Raw genomic sequence first — 24815 nt, forward strand, 5'->3', positions numbered from 1 at the left:
AATATAGGTTTTAATGCCAAAAGACACTGTCTGCTACTAATAGCTGCTAAAGCAATATATTCCCCTTGGTTTTAGCTTTTATTAGTCTTTTTGCAAAGGGTTACAAGACCCTTATACATCCATTAGCCAGTCAGCCATGTGAAATTAATGTGGAGCAATTTTCATAAGCATTGCTCAGAACTAATAATAATTAAGCATTATTTTCTGCTCAGATAACACAGGGAAAAGTCTGACTTTTATGCCAAGATGGCTTTGCATTAGCTTAAGGTAGGCAAATTAATTCTCATTTACTAGGCTCCTCCACTGGCTAAGCCAGAAAATACCAAGGTAATTAAAACCAATTAGTGAGGATCTGTCCCATTGCACGTGCACTGAGTTTTGTCGCTGCTGCAAATTGGAGGTACTTTTATGCTGTGGTGAAGGTGGGACATGGGGGAGACCTTGCTGCTTGCCTCCTTCCCCATCACTTCCCAGATTAGGAAAGATGTTGACTTGCTGGACTATGTCCAGAGAAGGGCAACAAAGCTGGGGAGGGGTTTGGAGCACAGCCCTGTGAGGAGAGGCTGAGGGAGCTGGGGTTGCTGAGCCTGGAGAAGGGGAGGCTCAGAGGAGATCTTATTTCTGTCTGCATAGAATAGAATAGAATAGAATAGAATAGAATAGACCAGACCAGGTAGGAAAAGACCTTTGAGATTGCTGAGTCCAATCTATCACCCAACACCATCTCATCAACTAAACCATGGCACCAAGCACCCCATCCAGTCTCTTCCTAAACACCTCCAGGAATGGTGACTCCACCACCTCCCTGGGCAGCACATTCCAATGGTAAATCACTCTTTCTGTGAAGAATTTCTTCCTAGCATCCAGCCTAAACCTCCCCTGGTTCAGCTACTGTGTCCTCTTGTTCTGGGCTGATTGCCTGGGAGAAGAGATCAGCCCGCTCCTGGCTACAGCCTCCCTTCAGGTAGTTGTATAGAGCAATAAAGTCTCCCCTGAGCCTCCTCTTCTCCAGGCTAAACAAAATTACAAAACCCAGGGGTTTATGCAGTCAGCATTTTATATATAGCTCAGAACAGTTCTCTTCAGCCAGACAGATTTTCCCTACTGCCTTTAAACACCCAGCTCTTTCAATACAGGTAAATAAGACTGGATTGATTCTACACCTTCAAACACTAGCCAGAATATTCCTTGCTCCTTTTTTTAGCTTAAGAAGACAGTGAATTTGACATGCAGTGATTTCACAGCAGCTTGACTTACCACCTGAGCAGCTGCTGTGGTCCCTAAAGATGTTTTTAGCTTGGGCAAGCTCCAAGATAGAAGATACATTAGTCCAGCTAATAATTATCTGTGAGATACATTAACTCAGAGCTATGCTACCAACAGGCAAGCTAATAAGTGACTGAAGAAGCTAAAACCTTTCTTAGTGTTTCATCTTTCCAAGGGGAGCAGCTCCCTCAAGATGCCACCTTTGCATGTGAGCTTACCGAATAACTGGTCCTGATGTGACTCACCAGTGTGGAAAACCTGTGTGTTACAGAGGATTGTGTCTAAATCATGGCTCTTGCATTTCATTTCTCCAGCCTCTGCCTCACACCCCTGGCTCATTCTGACAGCTCTTTTTGGTGTCTGTGTCCATGTTAGTGAGATGGAGCTGGTTGAGCTGAGATAGGGCTATATGAGTCAGTAGCCAAAGAAAAAAACAGTAGTTCTGGCTTTCATTATTCCAGTTCTGGTGTCCCCAGCATAAGGACACAGAGCTGTTGCAGCAAGTCCAAGGAGGGTCACAAAGATGGTCCAAGGGCTGGAGCATCTCTGCTATGAGGATGGGCTGAGGGAGCTGCAGTTGTTCAGCCTAGAGAAGAGAAGACTCCAGGGGGACCTTAGAACTGCCTTTCAGTTCCTGAAGGGATCCTACAGAAAGGCTGGAGAGGTACTTTGCATGAGGGTGTCTAGCACTAGGAAAAGAGGGGATGGTCCTGAACTGAGCGAGAGTAGGTTTAGACTGGATCTTAGGAAGTTCTTCAGTAGGACTCTGGAATAGGCTGCCCAGGGAGGTTGTGGATGTCTCCTCCCTGGGGGTTTTCAAGGGCAGGTTGGATGAGGCCTTGAGCAGCTGAGTCTAGTTGAGAGGTGTCCCTGCCCTTGGCAGGGAGATTGAAGTAGATAATCTCTAAGGTCCCTTCCAACCTGAGCCATTTGATGCTTCTAGGATTCATATTTTGTTTTAATCTTCTCTGGAATAACCTAATTGCTATTAAAAGATAAGTAAATGGGGACAATACTCAAGAAACACCAGATGGAAGGAACCACCCCAGCATTGGCACAGTTATCCCTGCCTTCAGTGAAGAAAGGTTTCCCTGTTGTGGCTGTTTTGGACTCAATTCAACCACGGTAGCTGTAAAGAGACATAAAGATGTCATGGTACAGCTTCTCCACACAACCCTCTCCCCAGCTGTCAATGCCAATCTGAAACCACTTCATGGTGTTCCAGCAGCTGCAAACCAGAGGTCTCCCACTGTTGACCTATGGCAGTTGATGGATGTTACAGCAGGATCAAACCTCAGGTCTCCCACAGGAGCTGCATCTCACAAGCTGATTGAGAAAGCCAAACAGTGCCAAGTTCATGAGGATTTGAGGGAACAAGAACATTTTGGGCTCAAAATATCACAGCTCAGCCCTGAAATCCCTGCAGAATGAACTGATACAAAAGGTAAAAGGAGATGAGTCACAAGCTCTGGCTCCGTGCAACGCTCTGTCCGCAGCCTTGTCCACATTCTTTCATGGTCCCAGAAGGATACCTGAATCCTATCACCAAAAGGTAACACCCAAGAGTGAACCAGAACATATGCTGTGACTGCTTATCTGCATCTGGCTCATCTGTATCTGGTGGGTTGAAAACTCCCCCCCACCCAACATTAAATTTGCCAGACCAGCTCAGTTGGAAGCAAAGAAAAGCTGTATTTACAAGCAAAACTACAATCTACAATGGAATGCAATGAATATGTACAAAATATCCAGTAGTTACAATATTTACAGGGATTTACAATTAATAAACAGCACAAGGACCCCCCTGGCCAGGGACCAGGGGAAGCTACTAGCGTCTCCTTCCCTGCCTCCCCCTTACCCCCTTGTACAAAAGGCGCAAGAGACAAAAGCAGAAGAAAGTTAGTATCTCCCAGCCTGAGGAAGTGAGAAGAGGGAAAGATTGTTTTAGTACAACTAGTTTTAGTCCCCTATCTCTTCCAATGGAATTGGGAGTTGCCATCATTGGGGGTCTTTAGGAGGAGACTTGATGGGGAGCTTGGTGCCATGGTTTAGTTGATTAGATGGTGTTGGATGATAGGTTGAACCCCATGATCTTGATGGTCTCTTCCAACCTGGTTTTTTTCTATTCTATTCTATTTAGAATTATCATTATTTTCCTTTTTTTACACCAAATAGTGATTTATTTACAATTTACCACTTTTCTCTTCAAGGTCTGTGAAAAAAAATGTAAAGGCACTGCCTAAAACCACCACACTGCAAAACTGGTGCATGTGGGTCCTGAGTACCTACCACTGTTAACTATGAGGGCCAGAATCTGGATGAGAGGTGGAGACTAACCTTGGCAAAATGTCTTGCAATCACAGTAATTTTACTAAAAACTTAACTTGCTACTGCAAGGGCAACCATCACTCAGTGTGTGCAAGCCTTCAGATGCATTTTGCAGGCACTCTGCAAAGAGGAATGTCCTCCTTTTGGCTGCAGCTGGAAGACTAAGAGCACATCTACTTGCTTGTATGACCTCTGTGTGTGATCACTGGCCCCAGCCCAAGGGAGAAGAGGAACCAGAACAGAATCACAGAGTAGCAGAATGGAAGGGACATCTGGAGATCATCTAGTCCAAACCTCCAGCTAAAACAAGGTCAACCCCTGAGCTTTGCTGGTATAGAGTGTGCTTCCTTCTCAGGTGCAAGACCCTAGGCTTGGCCTTGTTGAACTTCATTAGGTTCTCTGCCCAGTTCTCCAGGCTGTCCAGGTCTCAATGAATGACAGCACAGCCTGAGGGTGTGCCAGCCACTCCTCCCAGTTTCCTATGCTGAGTCAAAACACAAAATCCACCCAGCCAGGTACAGCACTTCTCTGACAGCCCTGTATCCCTGGAGATGTTCAGGAGGGGATTGGACGTGGCACTTGGAGCCATGGTTTAGTCACGAGGTCTGTAGTGACAGGTTGGACTTGATGATCTTTGAGGTCTCTTCCAACCTTGGTGATTCTGTGATTCTGTAATTCTGTGATTCTGTATTTTCTTCAATCTTGTGCAGTCGCTGCTGCAAGTAAGTTTCCTTCCATGGTGGGTTTGAATGTTTTTTTCGACCGTATCTCCAGCTCCTGTGACAAACACATTCAATACAAACCAATTTTCTGAGCCAGCCAGCTTGCCAGATATACTATTTTGGGAAATGATTTTTGTCATTAATGTATGAATCCCTTTCCACCAGCAGCTACCTGGAGCTAACTCACATTAATTCATAAGGAAGTGGCTGTAGTCCCCTGGGCAACTCATCAGCACATGCCCAAGTTTGTGGCTGAATTCCTACTCTGCACTGGATGGAGGGCTCAGGTCATTAATATGTTGATTTCCCCCCCCCCCCCCTCCTGTTTTTCTTTTTGGTTCAGCATGGATACAGGAAGGAAAAATTAAGATACAGAGCAAATGTTGCTTTACCATTGTACTTGACACCTGTGAGGCTGTACCTCAAATACTGGGATACGATAGAATAGAATAGAATAGAATAGAATAGAATAGAATAGAATAGAATAGAATAGAATAGACCAGGTTGGAAGAGACCTTCAAGATCATCGTGTCCAACCTATCATCCAACACCACCTAATCAACTAAACTATGGCACCAAGCATCCTGTCAAGCCTCATCCTGAACACCCCCAGTGATGGCGACCCCACCACCTCCTTGGGCAGCCCATTCCAATGGGCAATCCTCTCACTACAAGAAGGATGAAGAGGTGCTGGAGCAGGTCTAAAGAAAACCAACAAATCTCATGAGGATTCTAAAGAACAAGTCTTATGAGGAACAGCTGAGGGAGTTGGGATTGTTTAGCCTGGATAAAAGGAGGCTCAGGGGAGACCTTATTGCTCTCTACAGCTACCTGAAAGGAGGCTGCAGCAAGGTGGGAGTCAGTGTCTTCTCTCAAGTAACAAGTTATAGAACAAGAGGAAATGTCCTCAAGAATCACCAGGGAATGTTGGGGCTGGATATGAAGAACAGTTTCATTCTCAAAAGGGCTGTCAAGCCCTTGGGCAGAAACAGGCTGCCCAGGGAAGTGGTGGAATCACTGTCCCTGAAGGGGTTTTAAAGACCTTAGAATCATAGAACTGTTAGGGTTGGAAGGGACTTTAAGGATCATCTAGTTCCAATCCCCCTGCCATGGACAGGGACACCTCACACTAGGTCAGGTTGCTCAGAACCACATCCAGCCTGGCCTTAAAAACCTCCAGGGATGAGGCTTCCACCACCTCCCTGGGCAACCTGTGCCAGTGTCTCACCACCCTCACAGTGAAGAATTTCTTCCTAACATCCAATCTGAATCTACCCATTTCTAGTTTTGTTCCATTCCCCCTAGTCCTATCACTACCTGCCCCCCTAAAAAGTCCCTCCTCAGCTTTCTTGTAGCCCACTTCAGATACTGCAAGGCTACAATAAGGTCTCCTCAGAGCCTTCTCTTCTGCAGAAGATGTGTAGATGTATTGCTGCGGAAGGATGTGGTTTAGTGGCGACCTGGCAGTGTTGAGTTAACATTCAAACTTGATGACCTTGAAGGTGTTTTTCAAAGGAAACCATCCTGATTCTATGAGTCAGCATTCACAGAATCATAAAATCACAGAATCACTGAGGCTGGAAAAGCCCTTCACAATCACTGAATCCAGCTGTAGACTCAATGCTGTCTGCCCTGTGATGATGCATTTTTGTAGCCTTGTGCCTGCATCTCAGCCAATGCTTTTGGACCACCTTTAAGCTCAGAATCTGAAGTCATTTCCTGACCCTATTTCAGCCAAGAATTTGAGTGAATCACATGAATGTGACCTTGCAGTGACCTTGGATCCACGTGTTATCAAGTGTCCTTGGCGATGGCATCCTGTTTGAACGAATGAGCATCTCCTAGGCTGTAGGCACAATTAAATTACTGTGGATTTTACTGCTCATCCCCTCAGGGCAGGAACAGGCCAAATGTATTATCCTGGTAGCAAAAAGAAGGCGCTTCAAGCCTCCTCCTCAAAGATAATAAACGAAGCTGAGGGAGTGGGAGCTGTTTGCAAGCCAGTGACGCAGCCACGGCTGATGATCCCTCGTCAGGGATATGTTGGGAGGTGTCGTGCCAGCTTCCCCTGCTGCAGGAGATTTTTAGCACTGGCAGAGTCCTTGCACACCGCTGGGGCAGATCTGCTTCAAAGTGTCCAAGCTGGAGGCAGCTCACACTTAAACACCAGTTAATTCCTGATACCTTGTGACTGTCCTTGGGGGGGAAAAGTCTTATCGCATTTCATAGCTGAGAAAACCAGAGCAGAAAAGGGATGCGAGCTGCATGAGCCAGGGCTCTGTGTTTGAACTGTACAGGATGTGATTTTCCTTTCACATCAGATCTGTTTTTTCCTGTTTGCCTCTTTAACAATATTCATGTTGTTCTCTGCCCTTTTGGTGAGGAAAGGGAGAGCTGTCTGCAGAGCTTGGGGGGCTGTCAGCTGCAGAAAGCAGTCTAAAACCTGGGCAAAAAGGGAGTTAGGCAATGCTGTGCAAACCCAGGCAGCAGCTGCAAATCTGTTTTCTCTAATCCACAAGCCCTGAGACCCAAATCCTGCTTCAGATCCCTTTCCACGTGGGCTGAGCTGGTCTGCTTGATGGGTGCAAATTCTAACATGCCATTTAACTTCAGCTATTCAACTTGATGACTTTATCACAAAGTGGGCTAAATCATCCTTTCCGTGTGATGATCTCACTCACATAACTACAGCAGTAGCCCAGATGGATGAATCAGTAGCCTGATTTTTAAGGGGATGGAGACAGAGAAGATAAACTCACATTTTGGACACTTCTGAATATCCTTGTATCCACCTTAAGCTTTCAGAGATTCTGGCCCAAAGTTTTCCATCCTTCTGTGGGAGATGGTGTGGGAGGAGTGAGTTTTGAGCACTGGCACAATTATCTCAGCTCTGTGAGGTTTCCACTAGCACTAATTTAATGATGTTCAGGTTAACAACTCTGAAGATTGAAGAACTTATTAAATGCTGCTTCCAGCCTCCTGGATCCTGGTGGTGAAATATTTCTAGTCAGCAACACACACCTGCTCCTGCTCTTCAATTTCAGTGCCAAGCTTCTGGACAGAAAAAAACCCACCCAAAACAAACCCAACAAACTAAAAATAGCATCTTTGTTTCTGTTGCATGTTTCGTGTCAGCTGGAGGATAAGTGAAAAGCAACCACATCAAATTAGACCTGGTGTCGAGCTCATGCCTTCCATGCCTGCACGTTAATCCTCCCATCAGGAGAAGTGAGAGCAGTGATGGATTCAGAGGTAAATAGTTCTGGGTTGTATAAAAACTGTCACCAAATAACAAGATCTCCACAGAGCTGATCAAAAGTTTCATCCTCTGCACTGTGCTCAAGGCCTTTTTGTGAACATCAGGAGGCTGTCTGCTGGGCATTGGATCAGGGATGTAATCTCCTTCCTTTTGTATTTGTGTTTGTCTCTGCAACATGGTAATTGCTCAGAACAAACACCCTCAGCCACATAAATCTTAGGTGGGAGCAGCTCTAGAGGAGGGACATCAACCCATCTGCTATTCATTAGTGGATGCACAATCCTTGCAAGCCATTGCTGGGTTTGTTTTCATATTGGTAAGCTCTGTGTAAATTGGAGGAAACCAGCTTGTGAATAACAGCACTTGCCATTAGAGCTGCCCTGGGTGCAGGAAGCAGAAGCTTTTGCAAACAGATGATTTCTTCAGTTATTTCACTGTGAACAAGCTTTAGAGAAAGGTGGAAGGAAGGAGGCTAAGGCCACTTATAGAATGCAGGCATCAAAAATTGGCCAAGTAACAGGGCATCTGTACTCCTTTCATGAGATCCCTTTGAGATCTCAGGTGGAGAGCCTCCAGCTACTCTCTCCCTCCAACCCCTTGCTTTAAAATGGGAGAACAAGACTCCCAAAGTCCATCCTCACTGATGTCAGCAGGGTCCATTAGTAGCTATGGTGGCACAGACTTAAGGGTGGTTTTAATGCATCTGGCCAAAGACCCATGTGGCCCAGACTCCTGTCTCTGACAGGCATCTGTAGCAAGTGCTCAGGGAAGGAGAATGAGAAACAGGGCAAGTATTTACAGAGTTGTATTTACATCAGAGTGGTTAATAGCCTTAGAGAGATCTTCATCCAGGAAGTTACCTAATTGCTTTTCGAATCCATTTATCCGTTAAGATAAATAACCACAACATCCTGGTCAGTGACTTCCATAGTTTAATTATCTCTTGGATGAAAAAAAACCCCACCACTTCCTTCTCTTTGTTTTAAATCTACTGTCTGATATGGCCATCTGACACCCCCTCCTTCATGTGTCTTGAAAGGCAGTGACAGCAGGACAGCTTCTGACTATATTCACCTTGCTGCTCATGTCTTTAGAAACCTGTGTCATACCCCCATCAGGCACACTGGGATAAGACAATGGGCAATGGTTTTAAACTAAGAGAGATTTAGACTAGATATAAAGGAGACGTTTTCTGTGGTGAAGGTAGTGAAACACTGGCCCTGGTTGTCAGAGAAGTGGTAGAAGTAAGTCCTATCACCAGAAACATTCCAGATCAGGTTGGAGAAGGCACTGAGCAGCCTGGTCCAGTTGAAGATGTCTCTGCTGACTGCAGGGGGTTAGACTAGATGACCAAGCCAAATCATACTATGATTCCATGATCATTGAACATGAAGGAGTGGATATGAACAAAGCATTCTGTGATTACATGATCATTTTCACAAGCCTTAAAGTCCTCTGTTATTGCCCCTTCTACTCAGCACTGGTTAGGCCACACCTTGAGTCCTGTGTCCAGTTCTGGGCCCCTCAGTTTAGGAAAGATGTTGAGTTGCTGGAAGGTGTCCAGAGAAGGGGCAACAAAGCTGGGGAGGGGTTTGGAGCTCAAGCCCTATGAGGAGAGGCTAAGGGAGCTGGGGCTGCTTAGCCTGGAGAAGAGGATGCTCAGGGCAGACCTTATTGCTCTATACAACTGCCTGAAGGGATGTTGTAGCCACGAGGGGGCTGGTCTCTTCTCCCAGGCAGCCAGGATCAGATCAAGAGGACACAGTCTCAAGATGCATCGGGGGAGGTTTAGGCTGGATGTTAAGAAGAATCTCTTCATAGAAAGAGAGATTGGCCATTGGAATGTGCTGCCGAGGGCGGTGGTGGAGTAACCATCACTGGAGGTGTTTAGGTAGAGACTGGATAGGGTGCTTGGTGCCATGGTTTAGTTGATTAGAAGGTGTTGGATGATAGGTTGGACTTGATGATCTCAAAGATCTTTTCCAACCTGGTTAATTCTATTCTATTCTTTTCTACCAGAAGCCAGTCCATGTCCCTGTTCATTCTTCCTACTCTACTCTTCTTTTATAAGCCATTACTCCTTTCTGAGAGGAATCACTCCCAACATTAGTGCCCTGGCACAAGGCACATTTGCTTTGGTAGTTATTCCTTTCCTAGTAATCCATACTGCTTGTTTCCCCTTTTTGACCTCCACAGAGTACCATGCTGATGTTTTCGAGGGACAATGCACAGTTACTCCAGGATCTTCTTCCATGGCAACAGCTAATTTAGAGCCTATTACATGTGCATGGTTGTAATGGCTTCTCTCTGTTCATTACTTTTCCTTTATCAACACTTAACTGCATCTGCTGTTTTAAGTTCTGTCATTCAGAGTCATGAATTCTGCTGCACCTCTGCCCAGTCAAATTTTGACCACTCTGAATAATGTTGTGACACCAGCCAACTTGGTTGTCTCAGTGATGATCTGGATGAGGGTATTGAGTCCATCATCAGTTAATTTGCAGATGACACCAAGCTGGGGGCAGGTGTTGAACTGTTAGAGGGTAGAGAGGCTCTGCAGAGGGACCTTGACAGGCTGGACAGATGGGCAGAGTCCAAAGGTATGAGATTTAACACCTCCAAGTGCTGGGTTCTGCACATTGGCCACAATAACTCCATGCAGAGCTACAAGCTGGGGTCAGAGTGGCTGAAGAGCGGCCAGGTAGAGAGGGACCTGGGGTTGCTGGTTGAGAGTAGGTGGAACATGAGCCAGCAGTGTGCCCAGGTGGCCAAGAAGGCCAAGGGCATCCTGGCCTGTATCAGGAACAGTGTGGCCAGCAGGAGCAGGGAGGTCATTCTGCCCCTGTACACTGCACTGGTTAGGCCACACCTTGAGATCTGTGTCCAGTTCTGGGCCCCTCAGCTTAGGAAAGATGTTGACTTGCTGGAAGGTGTCCAGAGAAGGGCAACAAAACTGGGGAGGTGTTTGGAGCACAGCCCTGTGAAGAGAGGCTGAGGGAGCTGGGGTTGCTTAGCCTGGAGAAGAGGAGGCTCAGGGGAGACCTTCTTGCTCTCTACATCTACCTGAAGGGAGGTTGTAGCCAGGTGGGGGCTGGACTCTTCTCCCAGGCAACCAGCATCAGAACAAGAGGATACAGTCTCAAGCTGCACCAGGGGAGGTTTAGGCTGGAGGTGAGGAAGAAGTTCTTCATAGAAAGAGAGATTGACCATTGGAATGTGCTGCCCAGGGAGGTGGTGGAGTCACCATCACTGGGGGTGTTTGGGAAGAGACTGGATGGGGTGCTTGGTGCCATGGTTTAGTTGATGAGATGGTGTTGGGTGATAGGTTGGACTTGATGATTTCAAAGGTCTTTTCCAACCTGGTTAATTCTATTCTACTCTATTCTCTCTCAATATCTACCCTCCTAGAACATCAGAATCCCTTGCATGGATGTCAACACAATCCTTCTTGTAAGCCCTTGCTCCGATCAGATCCCTCCTCCATAACCCTTCTATTTCATGACAGTTCAGTTTCTCCATGAGTCTTTGGTGAGAAATCTCATTAAAAGTGTTTTGGAAATCTCAGTGTGTCGTATCTAGTGTGTTTATGAACTCCTTCAAATAGTTTAAATCTGCCTCTGAATCATGACTTTCCCTCAAAGTCAGGTTGACTCACTGTGGTTGAATGAGAAGTGACTCCTCTGAGTCATCACACCCATTCCCCCACTCTGAGGGCAAGCGTGTGGCAGGGTTTGATGTTCAGCTGCATCCAGAGGTGTTCTGCTCACACAGCTTCATTCACAAGGCACATAATGATGGACCCTCTTGTTTCCAACCAAGCAGCTTCAGCTTGAGGGATCAGTCTCTTTTCGGTGGTGCTGAATAATAAGGCAAGGAACAAAGGGTACAAACTTGAACATAGAAGATTTCACCTCAACATGAGGAGAAAGTGAGGATGAAGGAGCACTGCAACAGGCTGCCCAGGGAGATGTGGATTTTTCTCCTCTGGAGATGTTCAATAACCACCTGGATGCATTCCTGTGTGGACTACCCGAACTGAAGGAGCTGGGGTTGCTTAGCCTGGAGAAGAGGAGGCTCAGGGCAGACCTTATTGCCATCTAGAGCTACCTGAAGGGAGGCTGTAGCCAGGTGGGGGTCTCTTCTCCCAGGCAACCAGCACCAGAACAAGAGGACACAGTCTCAAGCTGTACCAGGGGAGGTTTAGGCTGGATGTTAGGAAGAATTTCTTCCCAGAAAGAGAGATTTGCCATTGGAATGTGCTGCCCAGGGAGGTGGTGGAGTCACCATCACTGGAGGTGTTTAGGAAGAGACTGGATGGGGTGCTTGGTGCCATGGTTTAGTTGATTAGATAGTGTTGGATGATAGGTTGGACTAGATGATCTCAAAGGTCTTTTCCAACCTGGTTAATTCTATTCTATTCTATTCTATTCTATTCTATTCTATTCTATTCTATTCTATTCTATAATTCTATTCTATTTCTATTCTATCCTCTCCTGCTTTGGCAGGGGGGATGATGGCAGGAGACCTGATGATCTCTGGAGGTCCCTTCCAACCTCTATTGTACTGTGATACCAGGGAGGAGGCTGAGTCACTGTCCCTGGAGGTGTTCAAGAGGGGATTGGATGTGGCACTTGGTGCCTTGGTTTAGTAGTCATGAGGTCTTGGTTGACAGGTTGGATTTGATGATCCTTGAGGTCTTTTCCAACCTTATTGATACTATGATTCTATGATTCTGTGACCACAGCTACAACCCAGATGAAGAAGAGATGTGTGCCATCATGAACACCCCAGGTCCTTGAAATAGGAAAGAATAATTTTGACAGTTTAAAGAATTAAGCCAGCTCAGTCTGAATCTGTTCACTTGTCTGCCCATACCACAGAATGACCAAATGACAAAAGCTTATAAAACCAGGAGACACAGAAGTATTCCAGTTCTTATGATCTGCACCCCAAAACACCCTTCAGAAGCAAATTTAGGAGACTACAAATGCAGAAGTGCCCTTCCACTGCTTTGTGCTGGGGCATCCCAGGATGCTTTCTTTCTTAATGCCATCTGTCCCTTAGGGAAAGAAAGAAAGACCTCATCATGTTAACAACAGTTCAGTGATGGAGAGTGGATCATTCTCTTCAGTAGTAAGGCAAGGTACAACAGTAAAGCAATTTTGTATAATTAGTAATAACCTGGGACTGAAATGTGGTTGGCCTTGACTCCTGGCTCTGAGGAGACCTTTGTCTAACAGGCAGAAGGACCTATAACCTCAGACCTCATGCAGATACTTTTTCCATGCCAGCAGAATACAATCAGATCATCCACCTCCATTCAGGTATTCTGAAGAGTCTGATGGATTGATCACACTTCACTGGTGACCTTTTCCTTTCATCTGCAGTAATTTACCTACATGAACTCTATTATCATTTTGCACCTTTTCTTTACAAAATTCATAGAATCACTGAATCATTTTGTTTAGAAGAGACCTTTAAGATCATAAAGTCCAACCATTAATCCAGCACTGACAAGTCACCACCACAGCATGCCATTCAGCACCACAGCTACAGATCTTTTAAATCCCTCCAGGGAAGGCAACTCCACTGCTTCCCTGGGCAGCCTACTCCAGGCCTTGATAACCTTTGCAGAGAAGAAATTGTTCCTCATGTCCAACTTAAACCTCCCTTGGCACAATCTGAGGAGACAACTGTCCTGCCTTAGAGCCATATATCTCCCTGTGAACTAATTAATGGGGAGCAATAACCACTCATACAGGGATTTATCTCATTTTAAAATAGATGCTTAAAACAGCCTCAATGAATTACATCAGAAGTGGGTTTGTTGGCTTTTTTCTTCTCCATATTGATGGGAAAATGCTTTGGCAGATGCATATAGCTATAGAAAAGACATTTGTATCTGGCTGGATAAATCCCACCCAGGGCTGTTCAACAACTACTGCTGTCACCATAACTATGAGGGGTGAGAGCCCTGAACAGATGTTATAAGAGATATTTGCCCTTTCCAAACAGCTGACAGTATATGTGGGCAGTATATATTACAGGTGAAGGAAAGAGGTCCCTCTCTGCCTTTCTCATAGAACTAAAGAAATTAAACCCTAGAGCCCTAGATGCATCCTAGCAACATTTATAAGAGATGGCCAAGGTCATAGAATCATAGAATGCTTTGGGCTGGAATGGACATCTAAGGGCCATCTGGCCCAAACCCTCTGCAAAGAGCAGAGGCATCTTCAACCAAATCAGGTGGCTCAGAGCCCCATCCAATCTGACCTGAAATGATTCTAGGGACAGGGCCTCTCTACCTCTCTGAGCAACCTGGGCCAGTATTTCACTACCTTAAGTGTAATCAATATCTTCCTTGTATCTAGTCTGAATTTCCTCTCATTTAGAATAGAATCATAGAATCATTTAGCTTAATACTATCACCCATTGCCCTGCTAAAAACTCTTAGCACTATCACCTTCTACTGCAGTCTTTGGAAGGGGGTAGATAACTTCAGCCCATGAGCCACATCAACCTGACATTGAGGGATGGAATGGGGCATGGTGAAGCTGAGCTGGAACCATCCCAGTGCTTGTTTGTGGCCACAGAGTGAATGCTGTCCCTGAAAATCAGGCAAGGGACTGGGGCCCTCTTGATCTATTGCTGACCTGAACTGTACATGAACTGTGACTTCCAGCTGAACACACTCCGTCCTAATCACCACATTGCAGAGCTACCCCCACAGACCTGCTTTGCAGAAACTCTCTGAAATATAATTGGGCCATTTACTGAATTTTGTCTGGATAGGCAGGACACTGAAGAGGCATTTTCTTTATGAGTCCCTTACACTCTAATTATTGTTCAAGCTACCATTGCATCAGAGCTTGACAAAAGATGCTTAAGAAAGCAAGGAACTAGACATCAATCGTGGTTCACGGGGTCATGGAAGAAACATTGCACACACAAAAAAAAACCCCAGCACATAGGCCAGCTCTAACATCTGTTCTTTAGCACTTGCACCCCATGAACATCCATTAATGCTAATGTTTATGGCTAAATAGAGCTATAAGTCAATTACAGATCCTGTTAGTGTTAATTCACAGTCAATCTATATATTTGTCTGCAGAACCACTTGGGGAATTGGTGCACAAGAGATGTTTCTTTTTAAGTGAGTGGATTTTATTTCTTTATTTTTAAAGCACAAATACTTGGGGAGCTCTGCTACTCAATCTCCTCCAGCTGTTGCAAGAATATGGTCAGTGATCCACAAATTAGGTGGTGTTTTTCTTGCCTGGTACTAGCATGATGGCAGCTAGTGAAAGGTCTGAGCTTTTCTGTTTATGCCCTGTTGCAACACAGGGCTGTTAAGTGGTGCTCAGTAGAATAAACCTTCTATGTTATCACAGAATGATTTGAGGTGGAAGGGAACTTTAAAGGTCATCTAGTCCAGGGGATACCTTCAGCTAGGTCAGGCTGCTCAGAGCCCAGTCCCACCTGACCTGAAATATTTCCAGGAACAAGGCATCTACCACCAAACTGAGTAACCTGTGCCAGTGTTTCACCACCCTCACTGGAGAAAATTTCTTCCTCCTATCTTCTCTAAATCTCCTCTTAGTTTACAGAATCACAGAATACAGAATTAAGCAGGTTGGAAAAGACCTTCAAGATCATCAAGTCCAACCTATCACCCAACACCATCTCATCAACTAAACCATGGCGCTAAGTGCTTCATCCAGTCTCTTTTTAAACACTTCCAGTGATGGTGACTCCACCACCTCCCTGGGCAGCACATTTCAATGACCAATCACTCTTTCTGCGAAGAATTTCTTCCTAAACACCCAGCCTAAACTTCCCCTTGTCCTGTCACAACAGGCCCTGCTATGAAGATCATCCTAACCTTTTCTGTAGGCCTCCTTTAAGTATTTCAAGTCCACAATAAGGACTCCCTTATTATTCTCATTATTTCAGCCTGCAAGACGTTTCTGCCTGGTCAGGCTTCCACTGGGAGTGGGCAGTTGCTGGGTTATGAGCATTATCACACATGCAATCGCTGTGTACTTCCACTGCTTGGAAAGCTTCACATTTCTAGTTCATTTCTCAGAAGACTCTAACATCATTGTAGATCAAAATAGCACCCTCATCAGCTTTCTGAATACAAGAGATTAATTTTCCTGGGTACAAGGGCCCTTGCTGCTTCACCAGCATTATTCAGCCACAGAACCTCAGGCTGGGCTGGGAAGTGCATTCTTTAATCATGTTAATGTTATCCTGTGGCAGTTTTCTTTTTAAGATTTTTGATTGAATTTAATGGAAGAGCAAGTCACTAGGTGAATGGTTTCAGAGACAGATGCTCTCTGCCTAATGAAAAAAATCATTCTGCAAAGCAAACTTTGCAGAGAAACTTCTTTAGAATAGAATTCGCCAGGTTGGAAGAGACCTTTGAGATCATTGAGTCCAACCTGTCACCCAACACCATCTCAGCAACTAAACCATGGCACCAAGCATGCCATCCAGTCTCTTCCTAAACACCTCCAGGGCTGGTGACTCCACCATCTCCCTGGGCAGCACATTCCAATGGCCAATCTCTCTTTCTGTGAAGAACTTCTTCCTAACATCCAGCCTAAAACTCCCCTGGCACAGCTTCAGACTGTGTCCTCTTGTTCTGGTGCTGGTTGCCTGGGAGAAGAGACCAATCCCCACCTGGCTATAACCTCCCTTCAGGTAGTTGTAGACAGCAAGAAGGTCTGCCCTGAGCCTCCTCTTCTCCAGGCTAAGCAACCCCAGCTCCCTCAGCCTCTCCTCACAGGGCTGTGCTCCAAACCCCTCCCCAGCTTTGTTGCCCTTCTCTGGACACCTTCCAGCAACTCAACATCTTTCCTAAACTTCACTGACAGGACTGGCTTGCAATGGCTTTGCAATCCATGGTGCCTGGGCCAGCTATCTGCCTAGAGGACCAGGGATGTCTCTCTCTCCTTGGTGCTATTTTTGTTACCTCAGTAAAGGGTTCCTCCAGGATGAAGCTGTCCATACATATGTCTGTCCATAGATATGTCTGACCGTGTGTCCCCCTAAAATATACACAACTAGGAAAAACCTTACTCTGTGGGATGGAGACCTTGGTCCTGAAGCAGAGAATCATAGAATCAATAAGGTTGGAAAAGGCCTCAAAGAGTCCAACCTTTCACCCAAGACCTTATGACTAAACCATAGCACCATGTGCCATGTCCAATATCCTCTTGAACACCTCCAGGGACAGTGACTCCACCACCTCCCCAGGCAGCACATTCCAATGGCTAACAACTCTCTCTTTGAAGAACTTTCTCCTCACCTCCAGCCTAAATTTCCCCTCGTGCACTTTGAGACTGTGTCCTCTTGTTCTGCTGCTGGTTGCCTGCCTGGGAGAAGAGACCAACCCCCACCTGGCTACAACCTCCCCTCAGGTAGTGGTAGAGAGCAATAAAGTCTCCGCTGAGCCTCCTCTTCTCCAGGCTAAACAATCCCAGCTCACTCAGCCTCCCTTCACAGGAGCTTGCAGAGATTGTCCAAATGTTGGCAAAGATAGTTTTGTGCTTCTGACTTTATGCTAGCCTAGAAGGTGGGCAGGTAGGCAGAGAAGGTGGCAAAGCTGAAATCCTGGGCAGTGGAGGCTTGCTAAAGAGGACTTTATACAGTCAGGTATTTTTGTAGATGAGCTCTGGTACAGCTGGAGTGGCTTCTCCTGTTGGTCTTGGGGGTGATCTGAGACAAGCTGTGCTGCAAGTGCTTGAGTTTCTCAGTCATGTTTCTGGGGAACTCAGTTTGAGGGTCTCATTGCCCAAAGAGGCTGCAGATGCCCTGTCCCTGGAAGTGTTCAAGGCCAGGTTGGATCGGGCTTTGAGCAACATGGTATAGTGGAAGATGCCCCTGCTCATGGCAGGCAGGGTTTGAACTAGATGACCTTTATGGTCCCTTCCTACCCAAACTATTCTATGTTTCTATGATTCATGGGGTGTGAAACCTTGCAGAAGAAAGTCACCGAGCTTTCCCTGGAACAGATGATCTTGTTATCCCCATTCTCTTCTGGGGGTCTATGAGGCCCTGCCTCACCCAAGGGATCAGCTGTGTCTCTCACAAAGTGCCTCTCAGGATGTCAGCACACAATGGAAGTAGTTGCTTTATTCTTCCCTTCAGATGGGAAAAGAGAAATTGAAGCAGGCACCAGCAAGTGACAAAAAGACTGAAAATATGCAGGGCTATTTGGAAACCCTCACTCATTTCTCTTTCAAATGAACATGAGTCCAAAGGATAAAACTGACTTTGGGAGGATGTTGCTGCTGCAGAGAAGACCTACAGCTTTTCACTGCTACTATCCATATTTCTCTGAGCTGAATCCTCCCAGCACTTTCAGGAAGGTGAGACTCAAAGGGAAGATCTAAAAGACAGAAACACAGCTGGACCTTTAAAGATCCATTTCCAAGCCTAAACATGCCATCTCATTCTATCCCAGCTAAGATGGGGCTGCCATGGGCTGACCACACATTAAAATGCTTTGATGTAGGCATTTCCAAGGAGGTGGCTCCATTTGTTGAGACACTGGAACAGGTTGCCCAGGGAGGTGGTAAAAGCCTCATCCCTGGAGATTTTGAAGGCCAGGCTGCATGTGGCTCTGAGCAACCTGATCTAGTGTGAGGTGTCCCTGCCCATGGCAGAGAGATTGGAAATACATGATCCTTGAAATCCCTTCCAACCCTAAAAATTCCATGATTCTATGACTGCATCTGAAGAGGAGTCAGCCTAGTGCTGTCTGAAGTGGTAGTCAAGGGATGTCCATCTACAACGGGCTGGTACAGATCAGAAGTAATCCATTTCCCCCTGCTGAGGAACAGTGCCTCATACATTTTGGTGTGGCCTGTACACTCCATCACACATCCTCTTCACCAGACTCAGCTTCTGATGGTTTCCTCCTGAAACATCCCCCAAACCGAAGAGCTGTGTGCCAGCTCTGAGTGCACTGATCTCATGCAGGGTGCAATTTGGAGACAGAAGTGATGTCAACCCAGCCCACGCAGCAGCGTGAGACTGATCTCCAAACCCATGCCATGCATTTTGCAAAGAGACTAGCTACACAGAAATCCTGCCAGGCTGCAGAGAGGCTGTGGCAGCCCCCTGCTTCTCTGTTGCCGTGGTGAAATGGGAGAGTTTCACAACCACAATACAGTGCTGTGTGGCAGATTGCTGTTAGATGAGGCAAGTGAAGCCTGAGAAGGAAAATGCAGAGTTTTAGAGAGGATACAACAGGCTGAATATGAGCCAGCAGTGTGCCCAGGTGGCCAAGAAGGTCAACAGCACCCAGGCCTATATCATCAATATTGTGGCCAGCTAGACTAGAGAGGTGAATGTACCCTTGGACTCAGCACTGATGAGGCTGCACCTTGAATATTTGGTTTAGTTTGGGGCCCCTCACTACAAAAAGGACATTGACGGGCTGGAGCATGCCCAAAGAAGGGCAACAAAGCTGGTGAAGGGTCTAGAGCACAAGTCTTGTGAGGAGTGGCTGACAGAAGTGGGGATTTTTAGTCTGGAGAGAAAGAGACTCAGGGGAGACCTTGCTCTCTACAACTCCCTGAAAGGAGGTTGTAGTGAGGTGGGGCTCAGTCTCCCCTCCCAAGTAACAAGTGATAGGACCAAAGGAAATGGTCTGTTTCTCTTTCTTAGGTTAGAAATTAGGAAAAAAATCATCCTCCAAAGGGCTGTCAAACCCTGGAGCAGGCCTCCATGGGAAGTGATAGAGTTACCATCCCTGGAGGTATTTGAGAGACCTGTAGATGTGGTGCCAAGGGACATGGTTTAGTTGTGACTTGGTAGTGCTAATTGTTGGGCTCCATGATCTTAAAGGTCTCTTCCAGCCAAAATGATTCTATGATTAAATGGAACACTCACTTACTGCATCCTAGGAAGGACTATTAAAGCCTCAAGCCACCACCCTGCCCACTCCATCCTAATTACCTCTTCCCAATAATGAAATTGTTCATTAGCCATTAGTGACATTTGTTCCGAACAGACATTTTGGGTCACAGTCACTGGTGGAGCTACTTTCATTAGTGTTTAAATGAGAGTAATCATCAACAGCAAACTACTGTTCCAAATAAGTGAAGAAGAAGAGTGGCCAGTACCATTGAACTGATCTGGTTCATAGAGGCATTAACCCAACGATGACCCTAGACCTTTATTTCCTTATTCCAGATCACTTCAGACCCAGCCTAACTTGCCCACCAGAGTGGAGCCTGTCTTATGCCAAAACATGAATTCAAAGTAGGGTTGAGTTCCTGCAGAACAAAGGTGGCTCTAAGGTTGCAGTTTGAATGTACATAGTCAGAGCACCAAGGACTTTGCTCTGGGTGTCTGTGGGTGACTGGCTCTTGCACTGGAGAAAGAACTTCTAGAGGCTATGAGAGTCTGGATGTGTTCAACAGGTAAGTAGGGAGTGGAAATTAGTGTGGGTAACCACTCATGGGAGAGGAGACCTACTTGAAATGGATAAGCAGCCTCCATTAGCAAATAGACCTCCTGACAACCACACCTGCAGCTGTGGGTCCCCATCCAGTGATCCAGCAGTGTTGCCATGTATTGATGTCATATATGAAGGGCAAGCAGAGAGGGATTTTCTCTGGGAGACCTGAGCAGGATCAAAGTGGCATGATTTGCCATGCTTATTCAGTCAAAGTTTTCTGGAGGATCAATCTGTCCAGCTGATGCTCTTCCAGTGGGAGGATGAAGCCAATTTCCTCCAGCACAACAGTGAGATTTGATGGCCTCATAAACAAAAGAGAAGCAGTGTAGACATAAGAATGGAATGGAATGGAATGGAATGGAATGGAATGGAATGGAATAGAATAGAATAGAATAGAATAGAATAGAATAGAATAGAATAGAATAGAATAGAATAGAATAGAATAGAATAGAGGTATTTAGCCTGGAGAAGAGGAGGCTCAGGGGAGACCTTATTGCTGTCCACAACTACCTGAAGGGTGGATGTAGCCAGGAGGGGGTTGGTCTCTTCTTCCAGGCAACCAGCACCAGAACAAGAGGACACAGTCTCAAGCTGTGCCAGGGGAGGTTTAGGCTCGAGGTGAGGAGAAAGTTCTTCACAGAGAGAGTTGTTAGCCATTGGAATGGGCTGCCCAGGGAGGTGGTGGAGTCCCCATCCCTGGAGGTGTTCAAGAGGGGATTGGACATGGCACTTGGTGCCATTGTTTAGTAGTCATGAGGTGTTGGGTGACAGGTTGGACTTGATGAGCTTTGAGGTCTTTTCCAACCTTATTGATTCTATGATTCTATGACCCCGGAGTCCAACATGGTACTGCAGGTAGGGTCTCACCAGAGTGCAGCAGGGCAACAGAATCCTCTCTCCCAGCCTGCTGGCCACACTGCTTTGAATGCAGTCTGGTTACAGTTGGCTTCAAGGCTGGAAGTGCACATTGCTGGCTCATGTCCAGCCTTTCACCCACCAGTACTCCCAAGTCCTTCTCCACAGGGCTGCTCTCAGTCTTTTCATCCCCCAGCCTGGACTGATAACCAGGGGCTGATAAAAATATCACAGAAATTTACCTTCACTTCTAGGCAAATCTAATTTTCAGAGAAAAGAGGTGCAGAGGTAGAACATGAATGCAAGTGAGTTATAAATAGCCCAGTGGATAACGAACAGATGGAGTGGGCTGGATCTTCTGGATCGCTGTGCTCGGGGCTGGCTGCTCTGGAGCATGCTGCCCCGCAGCCAGCTGCTCCAGGCTGGGATGCCACAGGTCATTTTTCACTGAGCAGTCTCAGCTCTTGGACCTGCTGACATTTGGAGGGAGCTCCCAGGGAGCTGGACTCTGCTCCTGGCCATTACAGTCTCAGCTCTTGGACCTGCCAAATTTGGGAGGGAGCTCCTAGAGAGCCAGACCCTGCTCCTGGGCATTGCATGGGGTTGATTTCTCCAGAAACTGCTGCTTTAAAATCAGACTCCTCATGAGGCAAAGATGTTTGCTATGTGAAAGCAGAGACAATTCAGGGGGTTGAATAAACTGAAATGGAATCTTTCTACCACAACCTCTGATCAAAAATGGGCATTTTCTCCAAAGGAAGCAACTCTTGGGTTTAAGGCTTTCTTTCTTTCTCAATCATATATAGGTTTTACTTGACCAGCACCCCTGTAAACATTCCAGCTCAGGTTGGATGGGGCTCTGAGCAACCTGATCTAGTTGACCTGCTGACTGCAGAGGTGTTTGACTAGATGACCCTTCCAACTCAAACCAGACTATGATTCTGTGGCATACATATCCTACATCCACAAGGAGGAATGCTATCAATCAATCCATTGTGCCTGGGCTGTCTTCACCACCCTCAAGCACTCACAGCCCTTCTGCAAAGCAAGGGGCTGCAGTTAGAACCCATGATGTGTTGATTATGCTGCCTCCACAGATATGTTTCCCCTTGATCTGAATGCTCACATGCCATGGGCACTCCCCAGCCTTGTTGTAATCCTTTATCCATTCTCCAGAAAGGACTCATAAGATGGTTGGAGGCCACACTTTGGGTATGAAGTGAGACACATTGCTCACATACAGCAGTGCCACTGGCTGTGCTTACTAAACTAGAGGGGATAGGACCCCAGCTAAAGTACTGGTCTGTAAACATCCATGCTACTTGAGCTCTCATAAAGCCACTGGCACTGCTGTAGCCTCTCCAAACCTGCACTCTACCAAGCAATGTCCAGGCAGATTGAGGGCTTGCAGAGCCATAGACTGTTTGCCAGCCAGGGTGGGTAAAATCTTTGTTTAGGGCTGAGTGGAAGAGTTCAGGCTGTAGTACAAGCTAATCAGGTACAAGGAATAAGCCTAGGCCTATTTAATTTACTGTATATCTTGCAGGGCTAGCAGGAGTTCTGCTCTGATGGTCACTTCTGAACATTAAAGGTTGAGAAAAAGGTTCCAGTGCTCTGTCACCCTCACAGTGAAAAAGTTTTTCCTTATGGTCACATGGAACCTCCCATGCTCCAGCTTGCACCCATTGCCCCTTGTCCTATCATTGGACATCACTGAGCAGAGTCTGGCTCCATCCTCCTGGCACCCTTCACAGATTTATAAACCTGAATGAGGTCACCTCTCAGTCTCTTCTCCAAGATAAAGAGCCCCAGCTCCCTTAGTCTCGCCTCATAAGGGAGATGTTCCACTCCCTTAATCATCTTTGTGGCTCTGTGCTGGACTCTCTGAAGCAGTTCCCTGTCCCTGAGCTGAGTGGCCCAGAACTGGACTCAACATTCCAGGTGTGGCCTCACCAGGGCAGCATAGAGGGGGAGGAGAACCTCGCTGACCTACTGAGCACACCTCTTGTAATTCAACTTCTCTCCTACTGAAGCCATTTGTCCTAGGATACTCCATAGCATAGGTATAAGCCATACATGACAACCCCTGTATCATATGCAGCCTTTGGCTGTAGCTGTCAGCCTCCACTCTGAGAGCCCCATCCATACACTGAGAATGCATTTCCCCACTTTCTGGCTGCCCTGCTATTTTAACTGTACACTCACCAGGGCAGAGACTGCCCAACATTATGTTTGCACAGCACCTGCCATAATCAGCTCTGGTCTTGATGGGGGCTCCATAAGCTACTGAAGTACAAACAATTAACAAGAGGAATAATTATATTACAGTGTGGCCACCACGAATTCTACTCCTCTGTACTGTCATGCACAATCACACAGATTTTAAAGCCCTGGTGTTTAATTAGTAGGCTGCAGCCTTTTATATTATTTGATGCTTTTTTTAGTTCTACCCAGATATATACTTAAGAGTCATGGAACACATCAGAGACAATATTTTTCTTCTTTTGTAATTTATTTTGGTGCAGGAAACAAGATTGATTTCTTTGGGGGCTGACACACCTTTTGGAGCTATCAGAAAAAGAAGTATCACATTACAGTTCTTACTTCTTCTTGCTAAAATTGTTTCAGAAAATAGGCACTACAGGTGATATTACATGTTGCTGTGCAAGTGGGACTGTGAGAGAATTACTGATCTCATAAACTCGCCAGTCTCAAAGACACCAAATTACAGGGTTGTCACAGCTGAGCCCAGCCATGTCTCCAGAAGTCAAAAGCAAACTCATTAAGCCAAGCAAACAAACATATCTGAAGGCATCAGCTATGCAAAGCAGTTAGCAGGTGCAACCACCTCCTCACTTCAAGCCAAACTTGTAGAAGTTTCTTTTCTCCCCAGATCACAAGATCACAAGGAAATCCCATGAGCTGTGCAGAGCAAGACTTTACCAAGCTGCATTTATCAAGCAGGTGCAATTTCTGCCTCTACTTTGGCTTTTAATGTTGGCAGTTGAGAAACTACACAGATTATGGAAAGCTACCCCAAGAGCTACCCAAAGGTCTATGTGCTGATGCTGCAGGAGTAGTGTGACACCTATCAGGGCTGTTGAATTTTTCCAAACTCTCAAAAATGAAGTGGTGGCAGTGAAGCAATCCCAGGCTATTTATTGATGCCAATAGGGCAGGAAAGCCCTGTTCCTCCAAGGCCACAGTAGCCACCAGGGTTCTTACTCAGGTACTGCTGATGGTAATCTTCGGCATAATAGAACTCCGGAGTCTCCCGGATTTCTGTTGTGATGGGACCAAAACCACTCTTCGTCAATACCTGTCAAGAAACATAATGGAAAGCCATTAGTGCTTTGCTGATGGTTTTCTCTCAGCAGGAGCCACAGAGCTCTCTCAGCTCTTGAACCACATTTGCAGCACACCCCTGTGTGGCAGCCCTTTATCCTCACTCTCGTGTTGTTTTGCTGAGAGACGTGGCAGGCACCAAAGCAGGCACTGGCAAAAAGAAGCAGTGCACCCTCCTGTTTCAGTGGCTCATCTGTTTAATTAAATATGGCCACATGCTTGTTCTCTCCTCTTTATTAACCACCCCAGGCCAAGTAGAGGTGCCATCAAGGAGAGTGGAAAACATTAGGGCCTGTAGTGACAGGATGAAGGACAAAGGTTTCAAACTAGAGAAGATCAGGATGTCAGGAACAAGTTCTTTACCATGAGGGTGATAGGATAGGATAGGATAGGATAGGATAGGATAGGATAGGATAGGATAGGATAGGATAGGATAGGATAGGATAGAATTAACCAGGTTGGAAAAGACCTCCGAGATCATCGAGTCCAACCTATCACCCAACACCCTCTCATCAACTAAACCATGGCACCAAGCACCCCATCCAGTCTCTTCCTGAACACCTCC

General features: G+C 46.2%; 2 protein-coding genes across 2 annotated transcripts in view; both read right to left on the reverse strand.

Annotated features, from left to right (window-relative positions):
• Positions 1-2244: 2244 nt before the first annotated feature.
• LOC104306760 (serine protease 55) lies at positions 2245-22135 on the reverse strand. The gene is given in 7 exon segments (XM_054180153.1): positions 2245-2523; positions 17856-17971; positions 20120-20208; positions 20210-20270; positions 20273-20352; positions 21937-22057; positions 22060-22135. Coding segments are annotated over 7 exon segments (822 nt in total).
• Positions 22136-23408: 1273 nt separating this feature from the next.
• Positions 23409-24815, reverse strand: part of MSRA (methionine sulfoxide reductase A) — a 318403-nt gene continuing 316996 nt past the window's right edge. Inside the window, exon 6 of the mRNA XM_054179730.1 lies at positions 23409-24224. Coding sequence (XP_054035705.1) covers positions 24060-24224 — 165 coding nt within the window. The 3' untranslated portion in view covers positions 23409-24059. The remainder of the gene's footprint in view (positions 24225-24815) is intronic.

Source organism: Dryobates pubescens, chromosome 3, assembly GCF_014839835.1.
Source record: "Dryobates pubescens isolate bDryPub1 chromosome 3, bDryPub1.pri, whole genome shotgun sequence".
Classification (NCBI taxonomy): domain Eukaryota; kingdom Metazoa; phylum Chordata; class Aves; order Piciformes; family Picidae; genus Dryobates; species Dryobates pubescens.